The 27,906-nt window shown below is 45.4% G+C and overlaps 1 protein-coding gene across 2 annotated transcripts; it reads left to right on the top strand.

The window, feature by feature from the left end:
- Positions 1-193: 193 nt before the first annotated feature.
- Positions 194-22,746, top strand: LOC137305720 (thyrotroph embryonic factor-like). 2 transcript variants are annotated; one of them, XM_067974653.1, is made up of 4 exons: positions 194-398; positions 12,154-12,459; positions 13,837-14,060; positions 17,137-22,746. In XM_067974653.1, the coding sequence occupies exons 1-4, from the start codon at positions 290-292 to the stop codon at positions 17,350-17,352; spliced, it is 855 nt and encodes a 284-aa protein (XP_067830754.1). In that variant the 5' UTR covers positions 194-289; the 3' UTR covers positions 17,353-22,746. The 2 variants fall into 2 exon arrangements, with proteins under 2 accessions (XP_067830754.1, XP_067830753.1); XM_067974652.1 differs by having other exon boundaries at positions 12,154-12,465.
- Positions 22,747-27,906: the final 5,160 nt, after the last annotated feature.

Genomic DNA, 27,906 nt, shown 5'->3' with positions numbered 1-27,906 from the left:
AAATTATGATAATAACGCGGGATGTCAGGCGCACTGTAAACGTCAGAGAGATGTTAGCATATATTATGATAATTACGTCCAATGGGGAGCGCGGAACGGTCCGAGGGCGTAATTAATTATGTTAATAGATCCCAGAGCACCAATGACAGTTTGCGTTTTCCCGCGTGCTGAGTGCCAAGAGATGAATATTTAATACGCCTGGTGGGGACACTGAGGTGAAATATCGGGTGTTCGGAGTGACAGCTTCGGGCTTGTTGTGGATTAAAATTAAATTATTTTTTTTTAAAAAATGCACCGAAAGAGTCCGCAGATCCCGGAGTCGGAGGTTTTATCCTCGTTCCCGGTGGTTTTAAAGAGTCTGATCGAGAACCCGCCGCAGAAACTGCTGGAAAATGAGGGTAAGGAAAAGGGCTTCAACCGGCTTCAAAACAAGGCCCCGGTCCCCGGCACCCCCCCGGGTCCTAAGACCCACCGCCCCCCTCCCCCGGGGGTCTACCCACCCCCCCCCCCCCCCCGGGTCCTAAGACCCACTGCCCCCCGTCTACCCACCCCCCGGGTCCTAAGACCCACTGCCCCCCCGGGGGTCTACCCACCCCCCGGGTCCTAAGGCCCACCGCCCCCCCCCCCACGGGGGTCGACCCACACCACCCTCCTCCGGGTCCTAAGGTCCACCGCCCCCCCCCCCCGGGTCCTAAGGCCCTCCCGTCACACGAGCCCCTCAGTAATGAGATGTTATTTATTAATGGGTGTGAGAGACTCGAGTGGGGACGGAGGTGAGAGACGGAGGAGGAGGGGTATATGGAGGCAACAAGGTGACCAGGACACAGGAAATGGAGCAAATCGTTTGGAGGGGTTAACCCACTGAGGGCTAATCTCTGTATAATATTCAATCCCAGCTAATACTGAGGGCTGATCTCTGTATAATGTTCAATCCCAGCTAATACTGAGGGTTAATCTCTATAATACTCAATGCCAGCCAAAGCTTTTCATACTTTGCTCTCAATTAACCCCATGGGAGATGTCCTCTGCCCATTGTATAAATTGCTGAGTCATCACATTCTATCTTGAGTATAACGGATCCTGAAAGTTGCCTTTTCTTCAAAAATTGAAGACAGATCATTATGTAGCCCTGAATAATTGTTTGACTGGCAAAGTTATAGAATTGGAATTGCAATGTAGCTGAGGATGAGAAGGATGTAATCTTTTACAGTCTACCCTCATTAATCTGAATAAAACTGTTGGATTAACAAGGGTGTGAAAACAAGACGTTTTTTAAGTGGTTGATGCAATATTGTAAAAATAATATATCGAATAAATCTCAAACCCGTCTTTAGACAGGTATAGTCTGGTGTAGCCCATTACTATACCAATATGAATTGTCCCTAAGAAGAGGTTCTGCTACTGTTTTTTTTGTCTTTTCTTTCTCTGGCAGGATTAGAATATTGTGGCAAGAGACATGGTGAAGAGTTCAGGGAGCAAGGCAACTAAGAACGTGGCAGAGAACTGAGGGAGCAGTTAGGACTTGGACATAGCCGCAGGTTAGGAGGGAATTGGGACTGGATGTTGTGGCATGCTGGACATTGAGTACAGCAGAAACAGTTACTGATCAAGGAAGTAAGGTGGCTAGGATGAGCTTTGAACTGTGGTTTTGGTAATTCTTGTTTCTTGACAAGGGTTAATGGAGGACTCAACACATGCTAAAATCAGTTTGTTACCAACTTGTAGTTGGGAGTGCACGATTTGAATTTTGACGAGTGCAAAATGTAGTACTGTTCGCTTGTCCAGTTATCACAGATTTCAAATAAAAGTTTTGGGATTAAACACAGCTGACTGTATTTGTGCAACGACAATAGCACCTTTAACATAGTAAAACGTCCCAAGGCCCTTCAGAGGAACGATTATCAAACAAAATTTGACATCGAACCACATAAAGAGATATTAGGACAGGCTTGGTCAAAGAGGTAGGTTTTAAGGAGTGTCTTAAAGGAGGAGAGACAGATAGAGAGGTCTAGGGAGGGATTTCCAGAGCTCGGACCCAGGCAGCTGAAGGCACGGCCGCCAATGGTCGAGCGATTAAAATCGAGGATATGCAAGAGGCCAGAATTGGAGGAGCGCAGAGATCTCAGAGGGGTGAGGCCATGGAGGGATTTGACCACGTGGATGAGCATTTTAAAATCGAAGTGTTGCCGGACCGGGAGCAATGTGATGAAGATTGTTAAATTGCAGCTCTTTAATTATTTGTTCGTAGCCGCCTACAGAGGTCCGATTTGTCCTTTGTTGGCTCGGAAAGGTGACTTACCAACGGGTCATTAAGGAGCAGCAGTTAGCCAACAGACTGTGTTCTATCCTTTTATCAAATCAGAAAGCTATTTACGGCTAATTCCAGATTTTTAATCTGAGATTGGGATTGGTTGTGGGACCTGAAAAGAATGAAAGTTAATGACACCCGCCTGCAAAATCTACACTCCTATCAGCAAATTCAGTTTGTATTTCCCAGCTGATCGGTTGGCTCACAGTCCCTGCCCCTCCTCCCCCTAAATTTACTTTCCTGACTCTTTAACTCTCACCGTTGTCTATTAGTGTTGCTGATTCCTGACACACACGGGTCCCAGGCATTCGATGGCACTGTCCACTATGTAAATTTATTTGGATCAGACGTGAAGATAAAAATGCTTTATTTCTTTGTGAGATTGACACAACTACTACAGTGAAACCCGTTCATCCAAACTCTCAGTTTAACCCACTTAATTTCCATTCCTGCTCATGCCCTCCTCTCCTCCACCGCTTGTCCTCTGCTCCACGACTATGACCTTATTCTCTACAACACTCTGCCTAGTGCTTCCTTCCCACTCCCTCTCTGCTTTCAAAAAGCTCCTCTGACTTAAGCCTAACTCACTTGGTTTCATAACCTTTTGTTTCCCTCTTGCTTGATGTGCACTGTTTTTTGCCTTACGAATGTGAAATCCTTTTGAGAAGGCTTCCTCCACCGACGCGACTTGTTATCGATTTTGGAGGTTTTAGATACTGCTTGTGTGCATAATGACTGAGGACCGCATTGGGCTTGTATTTGCATCTAAGCGTCTGTTGTGTAAATACAATAACTAGCTGTGTATAGCATTGGCGCCAGTCTGGCTGTCTTTTCAGTGAACCAGTTGGGTTTTTCATATTGTCAGATGACTTTTTAACCCCACAATACACTGGTTGTTTTTATTTTTAGTGCTGGTGGGACCTGGGCTCCTGCTTCTGATTGCTTTCCATGATTCTTGTTCCAAAGTGCGTATTTGTGGACATGGAGCGAGAAGAGGCTCAGGCACATATTCCCTGTGGTTGAGCAACCAGTTGACACTCAAACATGCAGGCTTGGATATCAGGAATGGTCAGTTGGGCAGGGTATCGAGCAGTGCCTGGTGGCTGTGGAATTATATTGCAGAAAGAGGGGAGAAAAAATAAATTGTATTTGTGTGACCATTGACAATCCTTTTCAAAATGTTACCTTGCTGTGCATGCAGGCACACAATCTCAGCTGAAAGTAGAAATCATTAAGCAATGCCTTGCTGCCGATGCAATAGTGCAGCTGGCTGGAGCCTCGGAGTGTACCAGGGAGTGGTAGCATGAGGATATACCTGTGATCCGTCGCATGCTTCACCTGTACTGCTATAAGGAGGTACCCAATGGAAAAGGCAGCGTTCCACAAAAAAAATCACAGGGAGGGTCACAATGAGCTTCTCTTGCATGTCTGCCAGGACTGGTTTTAAAGTGTCCAGGGAGCTGTTGTCAGCCCTCTTGCCCAGGGGAAAAAACAAGCAAGCAAGAAAGAGAAAAATAAGACCTTTTTAGAAAGAAGAGTCTATTCGACTCTCCCTGCTCCTCACACAAAAAAAAATGTTTTTAATTACAGGCATGGTAAAATTGGGATGGTACTGGGAAAGAATTGGCAACAGGGGTGGGGAACAAATCCAAAAGTAACCAAAGGAAGTAATGAAATGGTGAAAACCGTGGTAGTAGGCAGTCCTGGTGTGTGACAGGATCACTGGTAGACCCCACCCTGTCATTTGAAAGTGTAGAAGACCCACGGTGACAGTAATTATCAATTCCTTCGTAGTTGTTTTATACCAAAATTACATAGATAACCACAACATTGGAAGGGGGCAGACAGAAGGGTATTTTGTGCCTGGAATAGCAGAACAGTCCAGCTCTGAGTAAGACATATATGAATGCTATGTCCGTGTCTTCCCGAAATTATGTATCTGTGCTCTTCGATTGTGGGGGGGAAAAGGCAAATAAAGCTTCAGAAGAACACTAATCAGGGTTACAGCACAGATTTATATTCCAAGTCCTAAATTCACAGTCTCAATGTGGATTACAAGTTATCATACGATAAAAGGCCATTCAAGGATGTTGGGGGCCCTCCAACGACTGTGGTTAGCTGTGCCATGCAGACCAGATCTTCCAGGGAAAACTGGATTCCATAGTGATATTGAATATTAACACAGGCCCAAGGTCAAGGGAACATAGATCGAAATTTGGACCAGCAAAGTTGAATGCACAGTTAATCTATAACTACTACTTGCAGAGGTTGGTGACATCTGGAACGTCTTAAGCACTGGAAGCAGAGGATGTTATAAATTTTTAAGAGAGTCACGGATACATTTTTGGCAGACAGGGCAGTTGAAGTGTCGTCCGAAGTAAATTGGGGTACGAGGTCTGTGACCCCTGAGATTGCCCCAATGGAGTGGTTGTTTTTTTGTTGGTGTTCTTAAGCAAATTGGGTCATCTGGGAGGGTAGTTTAATTATGTCTATTATTATGTCTTATTACCCTGCGTAACTATGGGGAGTGAATTTCCTCAGCTTCTCCCACTTCAGTGGAGACCCTGAAGTTACAGCAGGAGAATCTGCGAGAAGATTGGCCTCCATGGTCTCCTGGAGGTTGCTTGAGTGCCTTCGGGAGTTGGACAATTCCCAGAATTTTTATTGAAAATAGAGACAGGTTTTGTTTTAACCTGTCTTTCCCTCCCCCTCTCCACTTTCCAATTAGTTAGCTTTGTCAGAGTTTGGGGAGGATGATGTGGGGTGAGTATCAAATGGCCTGCTTAACCCAGGACGGATGTTTGGTTTGATCCATGGTGTGTGCTGAATTAGCTGCTCTCAGCTGAGCCTCCAAAAGGGATGTTACATTTGGCTTCTCCCTGGGTGAGGGAGGGGGAATTTAGCTAGGTTTCAAGGATCCGATCACCATCCAGCAACTCCTGCTGGGAGTGTGTGTTTATGGATATTGGACGAGGACAGAATGAGACTCAACTATGATTTCCCTCCATCTTGTGATTTAAGGCCTCCCACCTTACACCCTCTGTAAACTTGAGCTCATCTAAATCTCTGCTGCCTGTATCTTAACTCGCACCAAATCCCATTTACCCATTACCCCTGTGCTTGCTGACCTACATTGGCTCCTGGTCTAGCAACCCCTCGATTTTAAAATTCTCGTCCTTGTTTTCAAATCTCTCCATGTCCTCGCCCCTCTATCTCTGTAACCTCCTCCAGCCCTGTATCCTACTGAGGTCTCTGTGCTCCTCCAATTCTGGCCTCTTGTGCATCCCTGATTTTCCTCGCTCCACCATTGGCAGCCGTGCCTTCAGCTGCCTAGGCCCTAAGCTCTGGAAATCCCTCCCTAAATCTCTCCACGTTTCCCTCCTCCTTAAAACCTCCCTCTTTGACCAAGCTTTTGGTCACCTGTCCTAATATCTCCTTTTATGTGGCTCGGTGTCAAATTTTGTTTGATAATCGCTCCTGTGACACGCCTTGGGAAGTTTTACTATGTTAAAGGCGCTATATAAATGCAAGTTGTTGTTAATAACCCGCCAGCAGCCATAGTCGAGGCTCCCAGGTGGCCGATCCAATGGGATGGGAGTGATTGACCCCACAGCCTTCAGGTGAGGAGGGGAGAAAACTTCCCCCCCCCCCCCCCCCCCCAAAAAAAAAATCTTAGTTTTTAGTTATGGTCACAGTAATATGAGGGATGGGATGGGTGGGGATTATTACTGTGTGGAAGTAATTGGTAATGAGAGGGGACCATTGATGTTATGAGGTTTGAAGTTGATTAGTCTCAGTTACTGCTGAACAATGGTAGGGAGGGGTGGGGGGAGAGAAAGCACAATCACAAAAGTACTTGGTTCTGCAGGCCAGATACTGAAGGAAAGAAAGCAAAGGCAATAATAACATGGGGTGCATTGCAAAAACTGCTGCAGCAGCAGCCACACACAGTGTAATTAACTTCATTTATTTTGTTCATACTGCATGTTAGTCAGGGTTGAATTAAAGGCGGATATTTTAAAATGTGGGCCGAGCTTGATGTAGGTGAGCTCATTACGAACTTTTCTTTCCCTTCAGTCATGATCATCTCCATGAAATATCAGGAACATGGAGTTTAATGGTTGAATGTATTACCCAATGTGGTACTGAGCCACGCTGATCAGGAAAACTCCAGGTTTGCTCCTGGTTCTTGGCTGATCTCGGCTGAAGAGGCTGTAAGGGTGCTGGTTCTCAAAGTAACATTGTAACATAAATAGTAATGTGACATATCACACTTTATAATGATTTGCTGCTGGCCTTTAGCTTACTGTCTTGTTCATGCAAAGTAACACATTGATGTGCCCATGTGTTGGCAATTATTCTTCATTAAATCATTACCCATCATATCAAGGAAGCAGCTTAAAACATTCCATCGATTGATTGGCCCATACTAATGCTCAGTTGGTTACACTCAGCTGCACCCACTGTAGTAACAGTTGCATATCTATAATCAAAGTATTATATAAAAATAAGGACAGAATATATGACTTTAAAACGAGGGCTGAATTACATCGGCACGCCTTGGTCCAATGTTGTCTAATAGAAATCGCCACAGGATTGGCTACAGCGACTCCATTTTAGCCACATGTTACTAATTTTAGTAGAAAACGCCATACACACATTCTCTCAATACAGCTAAATGTACTTAAGTGTACATTTACTTAACAAACATCTACCACCATTCAGTAATCAAGGAAGTAAAGCACTCACTACAATCAAAAAACACTCGCACGCTCTGCTTTTTGTCTTACCATTCTACCAACAAATGCACAAAAAAGTTAAAATTCACACTCATACACCGTGAGAATGAGTATTGAGATCACATGCCCAGCCACTGTGTCTATTGTTAATTTTTAAATTTACTAATCAGAAATTTAATTAGCCACATCTGGATTCCCAGTTATCCACATGTGGCTAGTGACTAACGTATAGGACAACACTTCTCCTGGTCGCATTATCCCTTGCCCTCTAAACCCTGCTCCACCTAAAGACTACACTTGGTCTTTATGCCCACGTACAACAGCATAAGTGATCAACTAGTAATATTAAACTTGTGGCGAATGTGGCACACTCCTTATTTGGATGTCACTGTTCAATGTGCCCTGACTTTCCATGGGAAATGCCAAAGGAGATCCACTAATGATATCATCAAAAGTCAGCATTTGTTTAAAAATAATTTCTAGCTGCCCAAAGGCACCATCTGTGGCGAAACACTAAGCCTATACTGAGATTGTTAGGTAGTTGGAAGCTCTGTTGGATAGGGAAAAGAGGGGCAAAATCAGGCCAAGGTTCTCACTCCGGATTGCTTTCCGGTAATCCCTGATTGGATAAGAAGCAGCTTGGGACCCCAGGGCAGTCTAGAAACCTGCTGACCACGAGGGTGAGATACCAAATTATCAGCATCCGTAGAACTAAAGTCAGTGCTTTCGAGATGGCAGATGGGGCTTTTCTGTTTCTGGATGGAATATAATTTGTACTGTAGTTGCAGGAGGACATGTTGCTATGGAGACCAAGAGAAACAGAAACGGCAGTCAATGGTTTAACTCGTGTTCAAGTCGACTGATTTGTGTTTTAAGTTTCACTGTTTAGTCACAAGCTGTGCGGTTCTGCTTAGCCTGCTTTTACTATAGACTGCTTTTGGATCAAGTTACTCCCAATCCTCCAAAACAGACACAGAACGTGAAAGAAGTGGCAGCAAATGTTTTCTTTAGTATTGCCAACTTATACCAAGTCAAAATCCAGGCAGGGACAGGATGAGGTGGGATTGTGGCTTGATTTTCATAGAATCGCACAGCTCAGAAGGAGGCCATTCAGCCCATCATGCCTGTGCTGGCTCCTTGAAAGAGCTATCCAATTGATCCCATAGCCCTGCAAATGTTTCCCCTTCAAGTATTTATCCAATTCCCTTTTGAAAGTGATTATTGAATCTGCTTTCACCGCCCTTTCAGGCAGCGCATTCCAGATCATAACAACTCACTGCGTTAAAAGAAATTCTCCTCATCTCCCCTCTGGTTCTTTTGCCAATTACATTAAATCTGTGTCCTCTGGTTACTGACCCTCCTACCTGTGGAAACAGTTTCTCCCCATCCACTCTAACAAAACCCTTCATAATTTTGCAAACCTCTATTAAATCTCTCCTTAACCTGCTCTGCTCTAAGGAGAACAATCCTAGCTTCTCTAGTCTCTCTACATAACTAAAGTCCCGCATTCTTGGTACCATTCTAGTAAAGCTCCTCTGCACCCCCTCCAAGGCCTTGACATCCTTCCTTTTGTCAACTTTGCTGCTGATGAAAATGTATTGAAAAATCACAGACTACGACACTAGAGTAATTGGAGAAAAAATAAACTATTCTTAAGAATATTGGGTTTATATTTCATAAATTTCTGAATAGCCCACTCCAAGACTGGATTTTCTGGTCCGAACTGGATTGCTGGCACTTTGTTTGTGCGTCCCTCGTAGCCTAGTGGTGAAAGGCACAGTGAAGGGTAATGCTCAGCCTTACGGAAAACAATTAGCAGTTTCAGTTCTTGGTCTCCGCACAGTTATTTCGGCACTGCTGGGCACACAGAACTGCTACATTTCTGGGTATGGGGAAGGGAAAAGCAGCTCCTCATACAAATATATGAAATTGACGGGCAGGAAAAGACAGCTGGTCCATCAAGCCTGCCCCACACCTCATGATGGCTGGAGTATCATGATTATTCCACCCCCCCCCCCAACCCCAGCAGACATGTAATCTCTTGGGAGAGGTTTTAAAATAAGAGAAAAGACGCAGAGCCAATAAGGGAAAGAATACTCTGGACAATTCCTCTCCGACCCCCTCAGGCGATTGAAACCAGCCCAGGAGATCACAGGGACCAAGTGTTATCTGTAAAACCACTTACCTTCTATATGATGCGATCTCTGGTCCAGCTCCCTCTTGAAGACAGAGAGTCTTCTCGTTTGTCCTTTTTTATAAAGGGAGGTCATCCACCACGCTAGCCGGCAATGTATTCCAGAGGCTCACTAGAGAAGAACTGCCTAACATCCAGTCTATCCCTACTCTTATATAATCTAAGCTTACGTCCCCTGATCCTCCCCAATCTGTTTAACTGGAATAATCTTATTGCTTATACGTGTCGAGGTCTGGTGTGAGGACCAGGTCAAGCTCAGCTCTGATTTTTGGGTGTCCGCTATTGAAGTACATGCGTGAATAGTGGCTGTTTGGGTGAGGCTGGACAGCCATTGCTGTCTGTGGAACTGTACCCCAGTGAAGACATTAAGGGGACAATGAAATAGGAAATCTTTTAAAAACATCAGAGGCAGCATAATTCCTTTTTAGTTAGGATTACATTTCCCCCCTACTGAAGTGCAGATAGCTTTATGACATTTTAAACTTTCACGTTTGTCCTTTTTAAAAAGGGAGGTCACCCTCTGTTACAATTTTAAGATGCTTCTCCGGTACAAACTGAAGCTGACCAGCACATTGCAGGTTCTGCCATTCCCAAACAACAATTAAACAGTGGTTGACCTTTTTGAGTCTATGTTTACTTAATAGCAAACAGTCTGACCTGTAACTGACCCCATGTTCATTTCAACAATGCAGAGCAGTCCCAACGTGTAACCTAAAAGGGACACAGTCAGAATAATAGCGTGCATCGCAAGATAATTATGGATGAGGAACATTTGGACCATTTTCATTCATTCATTCATCCAGAAAGACCCCATTTCAACATCGAATTGTTTCTTAAATGATTCCACTACTGTATATCTGGGAGTCCTTTCCATGTGTCAATCACTCTGTCAAATACTTCTGATATCAGTCTTACTACTTTGAACCTGTGTCTGTTTTGTCCTACTCGTGCAGTTTAATATATTCTGCGTTTACTTTTTCATTTCCATTAACTATCTTTGTATACCTCTCAAAAGCCTCCCTTTTAGGCTGAAAAGCTTAAGTTTCTTCAGTCTTTTCCCCTGTTTAGGTGTCAGCAGTGGCTCAGTGGTAACACTTTTACCTCTGATTCAGAAGGTCGTGGGTTCAAGTCCCACTCCAGGACTTGAGCACATAATTCAGGCTGATACTTCATTGCTGTACTGAAGGAGTGCTGCATTGTCAGAGATATTAGTAAACCCTTTCGGGTGGATGTAAAAGATCCCATGGCACTATTGGAAGAAGAGCAGGGGAGTTCTTCCAGTGGCCTGACAACATTTATCTCTTGACCAACATCACTAAAACAGATTGACTGGTCATTAATCTCACTGTTGTTTGAGGGACCTTGCTGTGTGCAAATTTGCTGCTGCACTGACTGCACTTGGAAAGTACTTCAATGGTGTGAAGGGTTTGGGATGTCCTGAGGTCATGAAAAGTACTATAATCAATGCAAGTTTGTTTTTTTTTGTATAACACTGTCCTCTAACATTTGGGATCAGCCTCGTTGCACTGTCTCTAATGCTTGAATGTTGCTTTTGTTTCACCGTGACCAGAACGGGACACTGTACTCGAGATGTGGTACTCTGTTTGATCACAACTTCCTCTGGCTTGTATTCTACAGTTTTGGTTGTGTAACAACAACTTTCTATTGGCTTTGTGGATCGCTGTTCTATATTGGTTGGACATGTTGAGCCTGCTTAGATTCCCAAATATCTTTCAACTTCATCTTTAGCTATTTCAACACTATTCATGGAGCATGTTGCCCATTTTTTCCTTCTGTGTAGTACTTTATATTTGTCAGCATTGAATGTCATCTTCGCTTGTTCTCCCCACATACATATTTTATCCAACTCATTGTGTAATTTCTGTGACTTCTGATGCCGTATTTCACAAAGTCTAATCAGAGCTACGTGCAAAGGCATGGGATCTTAATTGACAGAAATTGTCTAAAATGTAGTAGGAATGTCCTGGTAGCTACAGCCTGCATTCTCCAGTTCAAAGTTCCGTGCTCTGCATGTAAGATGGGTTAATTTGTCACTGGGTAACAGTGTTAATAAATTAACGGCTGTTTATAATGACACCACAAGTCCCAGCCGGAATGGAGATGATTGAGTAATTCCCCTGTCAATAACGCCTGGAGAGCGCAGTAAATGAAAACCACAAGTCCTGCCCCTCCTCCAACTCATTGGCTGATAACGGAGTGAATATTGACACCACTGTAATAAGAAAGGGTGAGGAGGTGGGGTGGGGTGAAATTGGCTGCAAGCTCCCCTGATGGTTTAGTGTGGTACTGTGTCATACAGATTGAGAAAGTCCTGGATTTTTGCTGAGTTGATTTCAAATGGGGCAGCACTGGGGACACTACAGTTAGTTGGACTGACTGTTGTCTGAGGGAGGGACCAGTTAGTCAGCATTCTTGCCAGTGGGTTGGGTGTGTTGCACAGGCAACACTTGAGGACAGGATTGGACGTGTCTGTGGTGCTTCGTGTAGTCAAATAACCTGCTGACACTGCCAAGACTTATGCATAAAGAATAACTACTGGACGAGGTAGAACAGGGTGCTCGGTGTTTGTCGGATCCTTTGAGACAGAAGGGGCGAAATTGGCATAGTAAAAATCAGCTGTTAATATTTTTTTTTGTTTAAACACTTTCTACCAACAGCAGAAAAACAGACTTGACTTTTTTTATTCGTTCATGGGATGTGGGCATAGCTGGCAAGGCCAGCATTTATTACCCATCCCTAATTGCTCTTGAGAAGGTGGTGGTGAGCCTCCTTCTTGAATCTCTGCAGTCTGTGATTGTGTTTATGATTGTGTTTTTTTTTGCATGAGTGAAACATTGTGCGTCAATTAACAAGGTGACAAAAAAAAAGCCTATTTTTAATTTCTTCTCCAGGGAAAGACGAGGACAAAGAGAAGAATGTGGATGAAGCAGCCAGCAGCACCACAGCAGCATCTGCATCCCTCATGCCAGCCATCTGGGACAAGACCATTCCGTATGATGGCGAGACATTCCACCTCGAGTACATGGACCTGGATGAATTTCTATTAGAAAATGGTATCCCAGCTAGCCCGAGCCAGCTCGAGCTGCAGGAAGCACTGCAAAATGGCCTCTTGCCAGTGGTGGAGCTGGAAGAGAAGGAGCTATCTCCTACATCATCCTCGTCTGTTTCCAAAAGCGTGATGTACTCTACAGTGGACGGTAACGGTGGGTCCTGACTGAAGGGGGTGGCTTTGATTTATTATTTTTAAAACATGATTGGACTGAGTGTTGTACCTCCAGACTTGGGTTCAAATGAAGCCCAGACCGATTGGATGAAAGTCTCCTCTATCTATAGGTTGTGAAGATCAAATGTGAAATGTGTTTGGTTAGTCTCAGCCTTGTTTCTTTGTAGACATGGAGCTGATAGGGTTAGATTAAGAGGGGTGGGAGGAGACTCATGTGGAGCATAAACACCGGCATAGACCAGTTGGGTGGAATGGCTTGTTTCGTGCCGTTGGCTGTATGGGAGGCCTAGAGTGCAAAATTGCCCCAATTGCTACATTAGCAATCTCTCTGTGAGGTTAAAGGATGGGAAGTGGAAAAAATATGTTGCTGGTCCTGTAGGGATCTTCTTCTGAGATTGGGGCAGAGGGTCAGCTGTCATGCCCTCTTATGATTAAATAGCCAGTAGGCACTCATTGTTCAAGCTCGCAGATCAGGAGTGACTGCTTGGTGAGGTGCCAGAGAGGCAGCCAGCATCTGTGGAAACCATACCTGAGAACAAGTCAGCCTGTTCAAGAGGAGGACATGGCTGGGGGAGGGAAGGGGAATGGAATGCCACGCAGTGTTGATTGTGGATTATGGTATTCAGATAACGTAACCTTCAACAATGACCTAACCCGTTTGTGTTTGCTGTTACAGGTTATATCCCCTGAATGCTTCGTAGGACACCATAAGCAATAAACCTTAAATGCAGACTATGTCATTTAGCAGTGTGTTTTTAAAATGCTCCTCCCCTTCCCCACAAGGCTGTTAACTAGTCAAGGGCAGATCTATCTCTGTATTGTATATCTACTGTGAGATTCTGCAGAATAAAAGTTGCTTTCTGTGTGTTTTCCCTTGAGGGAAATGTTTCCTTTAATGAAACCTTGGCTGATTATTGTTTTGTTTCCCTCTCCATAGCGGAGGGGTGCTGAGGCTAATTGCAGTAACTGCATTGGTCTGGGATAGATATGGATCAACTTCACGCTGAGCAGAGTGCTAATCAACAAAACCATTTTAAAATTAATCTTAAACTACTTATCATTGTAGCTGAGGAATTAATTTTTGTTTATTTCAGTTAAACCTCATGATGTGCACGAGCACACATTGGTGTTGTAGTAACAAGTCCTTTTTAATTGTTAGTCAAACCCTTTCCTGGAAAGGTGCTTGTGTTGTCATGGTGTAAGATTAATCCAATGTGAAATGGGAGAGGGCCAAAGAATCTGGAGCATTTATAATCTGCTCAGAAATCACCCCTTTTTGTTTTAAGGATTTAAAGATTTGAAAGGCAGTTTTTATATAACCTGTCTGTGCCTGTGTTCTCCCACATTCTAGATTCTGATGGGAACCATTCTGAACGGCAAACTCCAAGCCCCGTTGACCTGGAGATGATTGAGGTGCCAGTGAACTTTGAACCAGACCCTACAGACCTGGTGCTGTCCAGCGTTCCCGGGGGAGAGCTGTTCAATCCTCGGAAGCACAAGTTCTCCGAGGAAGAACTCAAACCACAGCCCATGATTAAAAAAGCAAAAAAGATCTACGTACCAGATGAGCAAAAGGTATCTGTCTACCAACCTCTCTGCTGCAGCCTTCAAATGAAATCCTGCAGCGCAGGGCTCGCATGAGGCTGCTCTTGCTCCAGGCTTATCACTCGATTTTTCACAAGTTGATTCCTGGGATCCAAGGGTGTTTTAAGCTGTATGAAACAAGCAGAACAGTCTGCTCCATGATGGTGAAGCAAGTTCATTCAATGAATAGCTGAGATACACAGACTAGAGGTCTGTGCTGAGTTAATTAATCTTAGTTAGGATGACCCTAGGGAAGGTAGAATTGATCTCCGTGCCTCTGAGCTAAGGAGGGGGAAGTGAGCTAGAGTTCCTGCTGTTTTCCAGTGACCCCTAGAGAGTGTGTGGATATTGGGTGAGGACAGGATCAGGCCCAGCTCTAAGGCCAATAGGGTTTAATAACCTGCCCATACTATATGCATGAAGAATGGCCACTCCAGTGAGCTCTTGGAGCGCTGCCAGTGCCTATGAAACAGTAATTTTCAGAGAGGAGGGGAGACACTGCTAAAATCAGCTGTGTAGTCTGTTCCACTCCCCTGCTGAAGGAAGTCTGTGGTGACGGAAAGTGATGAATTAATGCCAACTCACATTGCTTTGGTAGTGTCCTTCTCATCACACTTTATTATGTAAACAGTTTGGGTTTTGCTGTTCTGTGTATAAGTAAAACTATTGACCTACATTCACTAACTGATTTGAGAAGTACAGTTTGACCTAGTTTAAGAGTTTGGGCTGGAAGCATGTTCCTGCCTCATGCCTGTTTTTTTTTTAAAACTCTGAACAGCTTTAATAGGCAGCCAAAAAATGATGTCTGTTCTTGAGGCCTGTGAGTAGCCAGGCCTGTGACGTAGCCACACCTGTGACAGATTCAAGTCATTATGGTTCCCACCATTTTTACAAGTTCAGATGTCAGTCAATTTAGCTCAGTGGAAATGTTTATTACACAGACCCTACTCCAGAGACTTGAGCACACAATCTAGGCTGATGCTTCAGCACAGTACTGAGGAAGCGCTGCATTGTCAGAGGTGCTGTCATTAGGACGAGATGTTAAACTGAGGCACGGCCTGCCTGTTAAGGTGGTCGTCAAAGATCGGGACACTGTTCAAAGAGCAGGGATTTATTCCAGTGCTCAGCCAACATTCGTCCTTCACCCAACACCAAATTAATTCATCTCATTCTGTTTGTGGGACCTTGCTGTGTGCAAATTGGTTCCTGTATTTGCCTACAAAACAACAATGACTGCACTTGAAAAGTAATTTGTTGGCTGTAAGCAACTTGAGGATGTGATTTATAAATCAATATTTGAGGGTCCATCTCTATCTATATATTTGGTAGTGAAGATCCATATACTGCAATGTCTATTTGCTGTGTTGCAAATGCACTTCATTTATGAACCTATGCAGCCCTTTTCCAAAAAAACAATTCTTTGTTATGCTAAATAAACCTCTGGAAATCAATGGAGGTTGGGACTAATTGGGTAGCTCTTTCAATGAGCCAGCACAGGCATGAAATTCAATCTCTCTTTCTCTTTTCTCTCTCTCTCACGAGAGGTAGGATAACCATTGGATAGGAGCATGGTTTTAATGAAAAGTCTGTTTTAAAAAAAACCTTAATGATATTCGTTACTAATGCCTTAGAGGCAGTGGACGTGGGGGTGTTTTGTTTTTTTAAAAAAAACGCACACACAGACTTCGGGCTTATATTCTTGAAATTCTCAACCTTCTACTCAACTGGACTATCTGGTTCGAAACTGAACTGGTGGCAACCTACTTGAATCCTGAAACTTCTTGGCCTCTGTTGGAATCCGAGGTTGGAAGGAAGGGTGCTGATAATGCAGTTTGGCAGCATTGTTCAGGAGCTACGTGACCTGGATCACTCTACGTTCCTGATGGAAGCTGGGAGATGTGTGGAGAGAAGTGGTGAATTAAAGGTTGAAGTTGACAGTAATTTTTACTGTGACTTATAATTATAACGTAACTTTTCCATTTGCTGGTTCTGTGTATTCCCCCTCTGCCTAATCTCGTAAAGCTACTGACTCTTGCTAACAAAGTTTCGACGCGTGCCGGCAGCTTTACAGTATCGTGCCCAGGTGGCCGTTCTTAACGTGTTAGCCTAGATTGTGAGTGTTTGCAGGCTAGATGACCGAGAGCGAGGAATGTGACAGCCAAGCCCCAGCCTGATGTCTTGCACAGTGCTTTCCAACGGGGCTCACTGGATAGCAATCGGGAGCGTTTACCTTTGTGTCCTTCCCAGCCCTGAGTCACTGAGACCAATTGTAATCAACACCAAACAGACCAGGAACTGTATCTGGGATCTTGCTGTCTTTTTGGCTCAGTACCACAGGAGACAGTACGTCTACCCACTGAGCCATGGTAACCTGCCTAGTAAAACAAATTGTACAGTAAAAGCAACCCTACAAGTATTGAACCTTTCTCTGTGCTCTTGTACAGGGGATTTGTACTTTTTTTTCTCATTCTGAATAATCTTGACATTGCCAATACTGGGTGTTTTATAATGATAGCTATCGCTGAGGAATTGTTGATGCTGGATCATGTCGTCTCCCACTTATTCTGGCCTCCATTTTATTCTCGTTGTTGCAAAAATGATGCTGAGTTAACTGATACAACAGTGCCCACACTTCAAAAGTGCTCCATCGGCTGTAGAGCTCTATGGGGCGTTCTGAGGTTGTGAAAGGCGCGATATAGACGCAGGTCTTTCTTTTCTTTCCATCAACTGGGATAGCAGTTGGGATGTTACCAGTGGCCTTAGTAGCCTGGAGCTGGTACGGTCTCTTGTTCCTAATTTGTTATCCAGTGGACCACCCCCCTCCCCCCACCAATGAAATTGTGCATGTGTGTTGTGAGGTGCCCCTCTGTGATTTTAAAGCCTGATGACACCGTCTTGTGCTTCTACACAAGGGATGGCCACTTGGGCAAAATGCTGGCAAGTCACCAGCAAGAGTCAGCACCTTTTTTTTTAGGAATGGAGAAAATGTAATGGCCTCGGATGGTGTTGCCCTGTAAGATATGATTACATTAATATATCTTTTTAATTTGTTTTTAATAAACAAAAGGATGATAGGTACTGGACAAGACGCAAGAAGAACAATGTAGCAGCGAAGCGATCTCGAGATGCCCGGAGGCTGAAGGAGAATCAGATCACAGTGCGAGCGTCCTTCCTGGAGAAGGAAAACACGGCCCTCAGGCTGGAAGTGGCTGAGCTACGCAAGGAGGTGGGACGGTACAAGAACATCATCTCCAAGTATGAAGCCAAATACGGAGCCCTGTAAGAGACCTTCATCTTTGTGGGGGGGAAATGATTGTAAAAGTATTCCCACCAAAGGGACAGAGCCCATAACCTATGTCTTTCAAAAGAGCTCAGCTTCCCCTTCTCCCTCACTCCAACCCCCTCAAAAAAAAACAATTTGAACAGCCAAATGTATTCATGGAGCATTTATCCTCATCCCAACTTTATTTTAGAATGAATAAAATGCAATAAATCTTCCTGTCCTTTCGGATGAGATGTTAAAACCAGGGTCCTGTCTGCTTGTTCAAGTGGACATTAAACACTAACTGGAAGATCGTAGGGTTTGATTTTTTTTTTGGAGGAATGGGATTAAATTGGCCTGGAGCTGCTGCCATCTAAACCCATCTTTTGAAGTACTTTGCATTTTGTTCATGCTAAAGGAACTTGGGCCATGACCTTTCAATATCCATGTCTCCAAAAAATTAAAATCCTTTTCAAAAAAGAAAAGAATGGACTGACGAGGAGTTCTGCTATCTGTTTACTTATGATTGCTAATGTGATGCCAATTTATTGTCTCCCCTAAGCTGCACACAATACGTAGCCTACAGCCAGGCCTCCACCAATGCCATTCTGAAACCAGCACAGGAGCACCTCTGGTAATGGTGTGACCCCACTGTACCACAGTAGGATCAGGAGCACAAGCCCCTCTTCCCATTCTGGCATTTTGAGGATTTTTTTTTTAAACTTACTGCGCACACTATTAATGGGCCTCAAATCCCCACCAGCCAAATGGCTCTGGTGGGGAAAACCTCTACAGGAAGACCACTCCGGTCTTAGCACTGGGCCAGATTGTGATCTTCCTATAATCAGGCCAGAGAGCTAAACAGATTGGCAGTGCAACAAGCCTGGGTGCAGGTTGGACATTATTTTATTAAAACATTTTCTCCTTAAACCATCAAGTTGTAACATAACGGATTAACTTTGGAGATTTTGAGGTGGAAATTCATCTTATTAACGTATGCGACTAGTTTGGGCACTGAGGTCACTGATCCCCTTTATTTTAAGTGATCTGTGGACTTGCAATGATTCAACTAAGATGATTTTTTTTTTACCCTCTGGAATGGCCAGAAAGAACCCACTGAGGCAAATGTATAAGCAAGTAGAAATCAATTTTTAAATGTGTCCGTAATCTGAATGTGTTGCTGTGAGGAGTGTGTTGTACCATTTATACTTTCAGTACTTTTATTCTCTATTTCACGCCCCCGCCCCCCCCCACTTCTACCTCCATACCTTTTGGATTGCAGAGCTCTCGGCTGCTGTCAGTGTGGGTCAGCGTTTAAACCTCCTACCCTCTGGGATTTTTATCACTCGCTGCTCGTGGTACTAAAATACATTTTATTTCATGTTTTTCCTTTTTAAAAAAAACCATTCCCCTCTGGTTTGGATCCATTGCCTTTCTTCCCCTTCCCGCCCCATAACTAAAGCCTCAAAGTTGTTGATTACAGTTAATGTGGAATTCAGAAAACACTTGAGAGAGAACCAATATTATACAAAATGAGATCTCCTTCTTTAACCTTCTCGTGATTTCAAAAGAAAAGAAACCTTTTTTTTTGTTGGCCAAACAATTGGATATTTCAGTGCAGAGACAGTGGTTCCAAGCAGAATATTCAGGAGCTGTACAAGTGACTGAGAAACTTGCACAGATTGTTGAGCACCTCAATGTTAACTTATGTTTTTTTTTGAGATGTATGTTTTAAACCTGGCCTGATATAGGCTTTTAAACTAAAACAATGTTTGCATTCCCCAGCATCAGGACACAGTTTCTTTTCAATTGCCTTTAAAAAGATGTCTTGTTATTGGCGTACTAGTCGATCTTCCCATGGCCTTACATACATGCACAGTCCTGACCACGAGTAATCTTCAGGTGAAGCAGGGTTAGAGGGCAGGGCATTATTCGATCATGGGGCACAGATGTAATTCAGTCCCCATTTTAAAGTCATACATTCTGTCCTTTTTTTTATTTTTACATTTCCGTTATAAATTCCTTTGTCCACATTACGATGGAAACTGCCTATGTAAACTTGTCACTCGGTAATTACAGGGAAGTTATGTTAAACTTGTATCGAGCCTTGGTTAGACCGCACTTGGAGTATTGTACACAGTTCTGGTCTCCATATTATAAAAAGAGGCACTGGAGAAGGTGGAAAAAAGATTTACAAAAATTATACCAGAACTGAGAGGTTATACTTATCAGGAAAGGCTGAACAGGCTGGGGTTCTTAAAATTATGAAGGGGTTTGAAAGGGTAGACATAGAGAAGACATTTCCACTTGTGGGAGAGACCAAAACTAGGCATAGTAAATATAAGATAGTCACTAATAAATCCAATAAGGAATTCAGGAGAAACTTCTTTACCCAGGGAGTGGTGAGAATGTGGAACTTGTACCACAAGGAGTAGTTGAGGCAAATAACATCGATGCAGTTAAAGGGAAGCTAAATAAGCCCATGAGGGAGAAAGGATTAGAAGGATATGAAGAGGGGTGGGAGGAGGCTCGTGTGGATCACAAACACCGGCACAGACCAGTTGGGCTGAATGGCCTGTTTCTGAGCTGTAAATTCTATGTAATGCACCCTCTTGCCAATGGAGGTACTGCAACATCACTGGTAGGAAAGTATATTTGTCACCAGTTTACATATGCAATTTCCATATTAATTTTCTACACTTACATTTTTAACAGAAAAAGTTAACATGAGTGAGTGCACATGTAAGATTTTTAATAAAGGTTAGTGTGGTGCATACTGGGATGGCTTGACTTTTAGGAGATCTGATTGATTCTAAAATGTCTGCCTTAACCAGGATGATTGTAAACAATTTTACAACACCAAGTTATAGTCCAGCAATTTTATTTTAAATTCACAAGCTTTCGGAGGCTTCCTCCTTCCTCAGGTGAACGTTGTTGGTTAACCAGGATGGGAAGAGCTTGAATTTTAAAAAATATTTTTTTTTTCCTTTTAAAAAGGAGTTTTTGCAAATATATAACATTGATTATTCTAGACATCAAATGATTAAAGCTTAGCAATTTATGCACTATCTTATATTTACTGCCCCTAGCACTATTCACACTGACGCAGAGAAACTTGTGAACCAAATTAAGCCAACATGAAAACCTGTTTCAGCCTTTACCTTTCGACTTCTTTTCATGTGTGTGCGTGGCATATCCCCTTTCTCATAGAGCACTCAAGTCTCCAGCCATACGATTGAGTGCACCATACTCCACAGGGAACCCAGACCACTCTTTCATTGGCTGGTTTGAATGGCAGGACGTTCATCCTGTGAATGCAAGGGGCCAAACTTTTTCTGAATGTATCTAGAAGTGGAAAATGCTGGAATTGCACCATGGCGCAGTGAGCATGTGGAAGAGACAGGGTGGGTTCCTGTTTTTTTGAGTGAGGGACCCTCCCTTCATCAACCCTTTGCTGCTGTATTTGTATTGTTGAGATTGTCAGTGTCTGCAAGTGTGGCTGGTACTGGGGAAGGGAAGCCATTCTGGACATGCTTTCAGGTCTAGTGGCCATGCAACTAAACTTGGCTATTTAAAAAGCTAAGTAGGCCACGATGTGGTTATATTTAAAATAAAAATCGTGGTCACGCAATACTCCTTACCACAGGTTTATTTTTGCTCTGAGTTCAACAGCTTGCTTGTATGAAATGCTGTGTGTTTAATAAAATATATATATATATATATCTTGTGTATATGGAAGCTGTCCTGTCCTGGCATTACCACTGCTATTTAATTAGATTTCACGTGGATTGGTATATAAACCTTCAACAAAGGAAAGCATTTTATTTCAGGGATGTTACAGTACAGAATCACAGTGGTTCTCTGCCTTTTTAGATATTCAATGTTAACGGACAGCTTAGCTCTTTGATGCCAAAAAGGGTGCTGATTTTTAAACTTCAAGACTAGCAATGAACAATGGAATGGGTTTAAAACATCCATGTTCTGCAGGCACTTCTATTCGTTTGTTGATCTCAGTCACATAACTTGTTAAGCTTAGTGGGTGGTGGTTCTGTGCCTGTGTTTTAAACAGCAGCTACCCACTGAGGGATCAGTTTTGGTAAAGGCAGTGTGACACTGATGTGTACAGGCCAGACTCACGGTCAGTGCCGATCTGAGCTGAGGGGCTACAGTCGGCCTCTATCTCTGGGTTAGGAAGAGGGAAAATTGGCCAGGGTCTCCCCCCCCCCCCCCCCCACCCCCCTCACCCTCTTGATCGCCATCTAGTCACCCCTGCTGCAAAGTTCACATGTGGATGTCTGGTGAAGATAGTGTCAGGCATGGCTTTGATGCATTCTAAGGTTGAACAGCCTGGCGACACTTGCTGTCTAAACTGACACTTGGATGGTGTATTGGACCCTCAACTCAGGTCAGCAGAGGAGGAAGGAGAAAATACGTTCTAAATACGGGGAGTTGTATGTTGGTATTTTGTATTTGCACATTAAGACCATGGGTTTTGCTGGATTTAACCATGTCCTCTCTAGGTTACTGTACTCTTGTTCTATTGTAGTTGACCTGGAGGAGGGAAGTTCTGAGCAGGCTGTTAATCAGACAAACCCTGGGCAGCCCAAATGCCATTTTGGCTTGGGTGAGTATGTTGTCCAAGCCACTGGGTGAAGTGGTATTGGAACTGAGTGCTGCAGTGCATTGGACACTGGCCTTCGGGTCAGATCCACACTCCTGTTACTGGCTAAAAGGGCCCTCTGAGAAATGATATTGGCGGATGAATCTGGTTCTTAAGCGGGCACAGCACAAAACTGGCCTTCGTTTTGTGCTAATTGATAATCGCACCCGGGCTGCTAGTGTGGGAAGTAGCATTATTGGAGCTGAGATGGGGAGTGTTCCTCTGCATCTGACTGACTTGAGTTTTTAATGCTGACACTGGGTGCCTGAAATGGAGTGTGTTCCAATTCTCAGCACTCGCATTACTGAGCATAATTATTCAGACAAGGGGAGAGTTTGCAATCGGATCCAAAGTAAGTTGTTCCACTTTGCTTTTTGAGATTGGGGGCAGTGGGTGGGAGGAGGAAGAGGGGAAAATAAACGACCATCCATCTTGCTTTGGTTAAAAAGCACCTCCTGCTGGCTGCAGGAGATAGTTGTGAGGCTGTGGTTACCGTACCTTCCCGATCCACGGAGGGTTCAACCAGGGGAGGGGCCAGTGAGGGGAGGGGGAAAGTAGTTTTTATAAAACCATATCTGGGTTTTTGAAACTGGATCAGATCTGGTGCACGGATGTGTATATTTTAAGCCCTGTGATCTCTAATACGGTATTTGTATAAAATGTACATTTTAGCTGTTACTAATGTGTAAAGTTTTAAAAAGTCTATTTTTGATTCTGTTTGTTCTTTGTAGAACAATAAATGGTTTTAAAACCTCGCTCTGTATTTCTTTCGCCATTTAAAAAAAATATATATATAGGCTTATAAAATAACATGGCATTTACTGGCCAGTGCGTTTTTCATTTTGTTTTTAAAAAGTACCATTTTAGTGTATTGGAAGGAAGGACCTGGAGGGACACCTTCAGCTTGAGTCAGAGCGTTGTCTGTTTAAGCCCTGCTGCATTGCATCAGCAAGGTTGACACATCAACAACAGCAGTACTGAGGGGCTGCACTGTCTGAGGCTGCCTTTGGAGGAGACCTTTAGAAACAGTCACTGCACTCTAAACATAATTCACGGTGTGAAGAATCACGAGGTGCTTCACTGCCTAGATAGAGCCCTGGATACATCGTTCATTTTCTTTGCTGGAAACAAGACCCGTGTGTCGATACGTAAGAAATAGGGGTAGGCCATTCAGCCCCTCGAGCCTGCTCTGCCGTTCAATAAGATCATGGCTGATCTTCTGCCTCAACTCCACTTTCCCGCCCAATCCCCATATCCCTTGATTCCCCTAGTGTCCAAAAATCTATCTATCTCAGCCTTGAATATTCAACGACTGAGCATCCACAGCCCTCTGGGGTAGAGAATTCCAAAGATTCACAACCCTCTGAGTGAAGAAATTCCTCCTCATCTCAGTCCTAAATGTCCGACCCCTTATCCTGAGACTATGCCCTCTAGTTCCAGACTCTCCAGCCAGGGGAAACAGCCTCACAGCATCGACCCTGTCAAGCCCCCTCAGAATCTTATATGTTTCAATGAGATCACCTCATTCTTCTAAACTCCAGAGAGTATAGGCCCATTCTACTCGATCTCTCCTCGTAGGACAACCCTCTCATCCCAGGAATCAATCTTGTGAACCTTTGTTGCACCCCCTCTAAGGCAAGTATATCCTTCCTTAGATAAGGCGAGCAAAACTGTACACAGTACTCCAGGTGTGGTCTCACCAAAGCCCTGTACAATTGCAGCAAGACTTCCTTACTCTTGTACTCCAACCCCCTTGCAATAAAGGCCAACATATCATTTGCCTTCCTAATTGCTTTTTGTGTCGGCTGCTGGTAGTGTTTGCTTCCCCAGGATATATCACCCTTTAGGGCAGTCTGAAGTTGCAGGCCCCGTTCCAGTCATTGGAGCTGTTCTGGTGCACTCAGGTCCTGTTCCCACTGCTATCGAAGCGGCCTGTTGGTGAGGTATTCCTACCACTCGGCGAGATTTTTTTTATATGGGGAAATGCTTTGAACAAAATTGCTCCCTCGAGACTTTCTCTTCCCTTTTTAGGTTTCACCCCTGTCTTGATTGGGGTCCAGTATTTCAAGCTGAAAATGTTCCAGAGCACACATTGGAGGTGAAATTTGCATTTCCCCAGGCACTCACGCTGGGTTTGAGCACTCCCTTTCCAATCCCGCACACCCTAAAACCAGGGGCCAACAGTAAACTTTGAAAAGTTGGCCTTGTGAAAGTGTCATAATGTCCCTCAGCTTTTAACTGGGACAGTGTGCGGTTTTCATAACATTTTTGCTATGCTTTTTGGAATGGCTGAGCGAAAGTACTATTGTGGATTGCCTGTTTCACGTGGAAACTTTTACTGAGGCCCAAGATTGAACTCTTCTCCTTTTCCAGCCTTTCCCTCTCCTTTCACCTCCAACCCCAGTGCAGGGTACCAAGCATTACAGTGAACTGACTGGGGTCCTGACAAGGCACCCCGGCCCTGCTGAAAGTTTTACTGTTGGTGCTGGCTGGCACCCCCCCACCAGATGTTATGCCCCTCTACCTCCAGCCACTGATTCTTGCCTATGCCAGGGCAATTGTGTACTATGCACTCCAGGGGGATGCATTGCTTATGACTACTGAACCCTGGGACTAGGAACTGCTCAAGGTAGACCTCATTCTGTATTAACGTTCTGCCTGTATTGTGTTTAAAACCTGATGTAAATTGAGGCTGTACGGAAGATCATTTGAGAAAATCGCGTTGTCCCTAAACCAGGAGAATTTTTTTTCAGCCGCTGGCTGTTCTGTCACAGCAGTTTCCCAATAAACGCCCTATGTCAACCGGCTGGAGTGTGTTGTTAATGTCCAAGCCCAGGTCTCAAACCAGAACCCATCAGACACTGATCCAGTGGTTCAGTGGGTAGCACTCTCGCCTCTCATAAAGAAACTCGTCGATTCAAATCCCACTCCAGAGACTTGAGCACGTAAGCCAGGCTGCCAGTCCCAGTGCAGTAGTGAGGGAGTGCTGCACTGTCAGAGGTGCAGTCTTTCGGATGAGACGTTAAACCAGGGCCCCGTCTACGCTTTCAGGTGGATGTAAAAGATCCCATGGCACTCGTCTAAGAGAGCAGGGGAGTTCTCCCCAGTGTCTTGGCCAATATTTATCCCTCAACCAACACCTACAACAGATTGTCTGTTCATTATCACATTGCTGTTTGTGGGACCTTGCTGTGTACAAATTGTCTGCCGCGTTTCCTAAATTACAACAGTGACTACACTTCAAAGGCACTTCATTGGCTGTTGAGATGCATTGGGATGTCCTGAGGTTGTGAAAGCTGCTATATAAATGCATGTTCTTTCTTTACACACCCTTACCACTAGCTGGAATCAGACAGTAAATTCACTCACTACCATTATGTGCTGCTCCAAACTGAAAGTCATGGATGAGAAAGAGTTGACAGAATTTTTTCATGAAATTTCATGAAGAAAGCTTCGCTGGTTATATTTTTAAGTGTTGAATGGGAGTATGTACAAGCTGGCTCACCTCATTGCCTTAACCAACTGCGCCATACGGACCAGAAGGTCCCAGTCTCTGCTGGACGGTGAAAGGTTGCAGCTATTGGTATCAGAGCCCCTGCATTAGCGAGAGGAAAATCAGCCATGGTTTGTGCTCCTGACTCGTACCTCTGCCTGAATGTGTGTGTGGAGAGAGGGTCGGGTTTAGTTACGAAATGTGTCACATCACACAACCTAGCGATTACACGGCCTGGGGCCACCAGAGTGCCTCCCCGTCTGTGGAATTGTAACTGATAAGGAGCCGACACCTTCAGGAGAGGAGAATATAAACTGGTTAGAGAAGTAAACGCAGCTCTCCCCAATCTGCAGAAAGACCGTTGGGTGGGGGGGTGTATGGGGGTTGGTTGGGTGGGTGGGGGGATGTGGGGGTCAGTGGGGTGTGTGGGGGGATGTGGGGGTCAGTTGGGTGGGTCGGGTGGTTGTGGGGGTCGGTTGGGTGGGTGGGTGAGGGGATGTGGGGGTCGGTTGGGGGGATATGGGGGTCGGTGGATGTGGGGGTCGGGTGGGGGGGTCGGTTGGGTGGGTATGGGGGATGGGAGTCGGTCGGTTGGGTGGGTATGGGGGATGGGAGTCGGTCGGTTGGGTGGGTGTGGGGGTCAGGTGGGGGGATGTGGAGGTCGGTTGGGTGGGTCGGGTGGGTGTGGGGGATGGGGGTCGGGTGGGTGTGGGGGATGGGGGTCGGGTGGGTGGGTGTGGGGGTCGGTTGGTTGGGTGGGTGTGGGGGATGGGGGTCGGTCGGGTGGGGGGATGGGGGTTGGGTGGGTCGGGTGGGTGTAGGGGATGGGGGTTGGGTGGGTCGGATGGGTGTAGGGGATGGGGGTTGGGTGGGTCGGATGGGTCGGGTGGGTGTAGGGGATGGGGGTTGGGTGGGTCGGGTGGGTCGGGTGGGTGTAGGGGATGGGGGTTGGGTGGGTCGGGTAGGTGTAGGGGATGGGGGTCAGGTGGGTGTGGGGATGGGGGTCGGGTGTGGGGGATGGGGGTCGGGTGGGTATGGGGGTTGGGTGGGTGGGTGGGTGTGGGGGATGGGGGTCGGGTGGGTATGGGGGTCGGGTGGGTGGGTGTGGGGGATGGGGGTCGGGTGGGTATGGGGGTCGGGTGGGTGGGTGTGGGGGATGGGGGTCGGGTGGGTATGGGGGTCGGGTGGGTGGGTGTGGGGGATGGGGGTCGGGTGGGTGTGGGGGTTGGTTGGGTGGGTGGGTCGGGTGGGTGGGTGTGGGGGATGGGGGTCGGGTGGGTATGGGGGTCGGGTGGGTGGGTGGGTGTGGGGGATGGGGGTCGGGTGTGGGGGATGGGGGTTGGGTCGGGTGGGTGTGGGTCGGGTGAGTGGGTGTGGGGGATGGGGGTCGGGTGGGTGTGTGTGGGGGTTGGTTGGGTGGGTGGGTGGGTGTGGGGGATGGGGGTCGGGTGGGGCTTCCAACATTTACCTGATGATCTGCTCTGTCCCATGTGGTGGTTTGGTGCCACCAACTGGCAGCTGCTAAGTATTGCAGCTAAAGGCAGATCCGTCGAACCAGGATTTTCTATGGGTTCGGCCTGTTTACTTGAAGTAACATTGGGGGGAGATGGGAGGAGGGGAGGGATAAATTTACAAATGATAATCAGGGTGAGAAAACTTGAAATGTGACAACTTGAATTTTTTTGCAAAAGTGACATCCCAAGTGGAAATACACTCCTAGTCCTCATCTACACCCTGCCCCTCAGCGACATCATCCGAAGGCACAATGTCAGGTTCCACATGAACACTGACAACACCCAGCTCTACCTCACCGCCACCTCTCTCGACCCCTCCGTTGTCAGACTGCTTGTCCGACACCCAGTCCTCAATGAGCCGCAATTTACTCCAATTAAACATTGGGAAGACCAAAGCCATTGGCTTCGGCCCCCGCCTCCGTTCCCTCGCCACTTATTCCATCCTTCCTGGCCACTGTCTCAGGCTGAATCAGCCTGTTTGCAACCTCGGCGTCCTATTTGACCCTGAGCTAAGCTTCCGACCCCATATCCTCTCCATCGTCAAGGCCGCCTACGTCCGTCTCAGCCTCTGCCTCAACTCATCTGCTGCTGAAACCCTTTGTCACCTCCAGACTTGACTATTCCAATGCTCTCCTGGCCGACCTCCCATCTTCCACCGTCCATAAACTTCAGCTCATCCAAAGCTCTGCTGCCCGTATCCTAACTCGCACCAAGTCCCGTTCACCCGTCAACCCCTGTCCTTGGCTCAGTCCGGCAATGCCAAAGTTCTAATCCTTGCGTTCAAATCCCTCCATGGCCTCAGCCCTCCCTATCTCTGTAACCTCCTCCGGCCCTACAACTCTCCGAGATCTCTGCGTTCCTCCAACTCTGTCCGTCCCTCACTCCCTTCGCCTCACCGTTTTAGTGGC

The sequence above is a fragment of the Heptranchias perlo genome, chromosome 40, assembly GCF_035084215.1.
Source record: "Heptranchias perlo isolate sHepPer1 chromosome 40, sHepPer1.hap1, whole genome shotgun sequence".
NCBI classification, from domain to species: Eukaryota; Metazoa; Chordata; class Chondrichthyes; order Hexanchiformes; family Hexanchidae; genus Heptranchias; species Heptranchias perlo.
The sequence above is the reverse complement of the archived record's forward strand: the minus strand, read 5'-3'. Positions and strand labels throughout refer to the sequence as shown.

What these genes read in the sequence shown, in the direction of transcription:
- LOC137305720 (XM_067974652.1), top strand. Translation starts at nt 290, where the DNA reads ATGCACCGAAAGAGTCCGCAGATCCCGGAGTCGGAGGTTTTATCCTCG. An exon ending in GAAACTGCTGGAAAATGAGG is followed by an intron (nt 399 to 12,153) that starts GTAAGGAAAAGG and finishes TTTCTTCTCCAG; the next exon opens with GGAAAGACGAGGACAAAGAG. An exon ending in CTCTACAGTGGACGGTAACG is followed by an intron (nt 12,466 to 13,836) that starts GTGGGTCCTGAC and finishes CCCACATTCTAG; the next exon opens with ATTCTGATGGGAACCATTCT.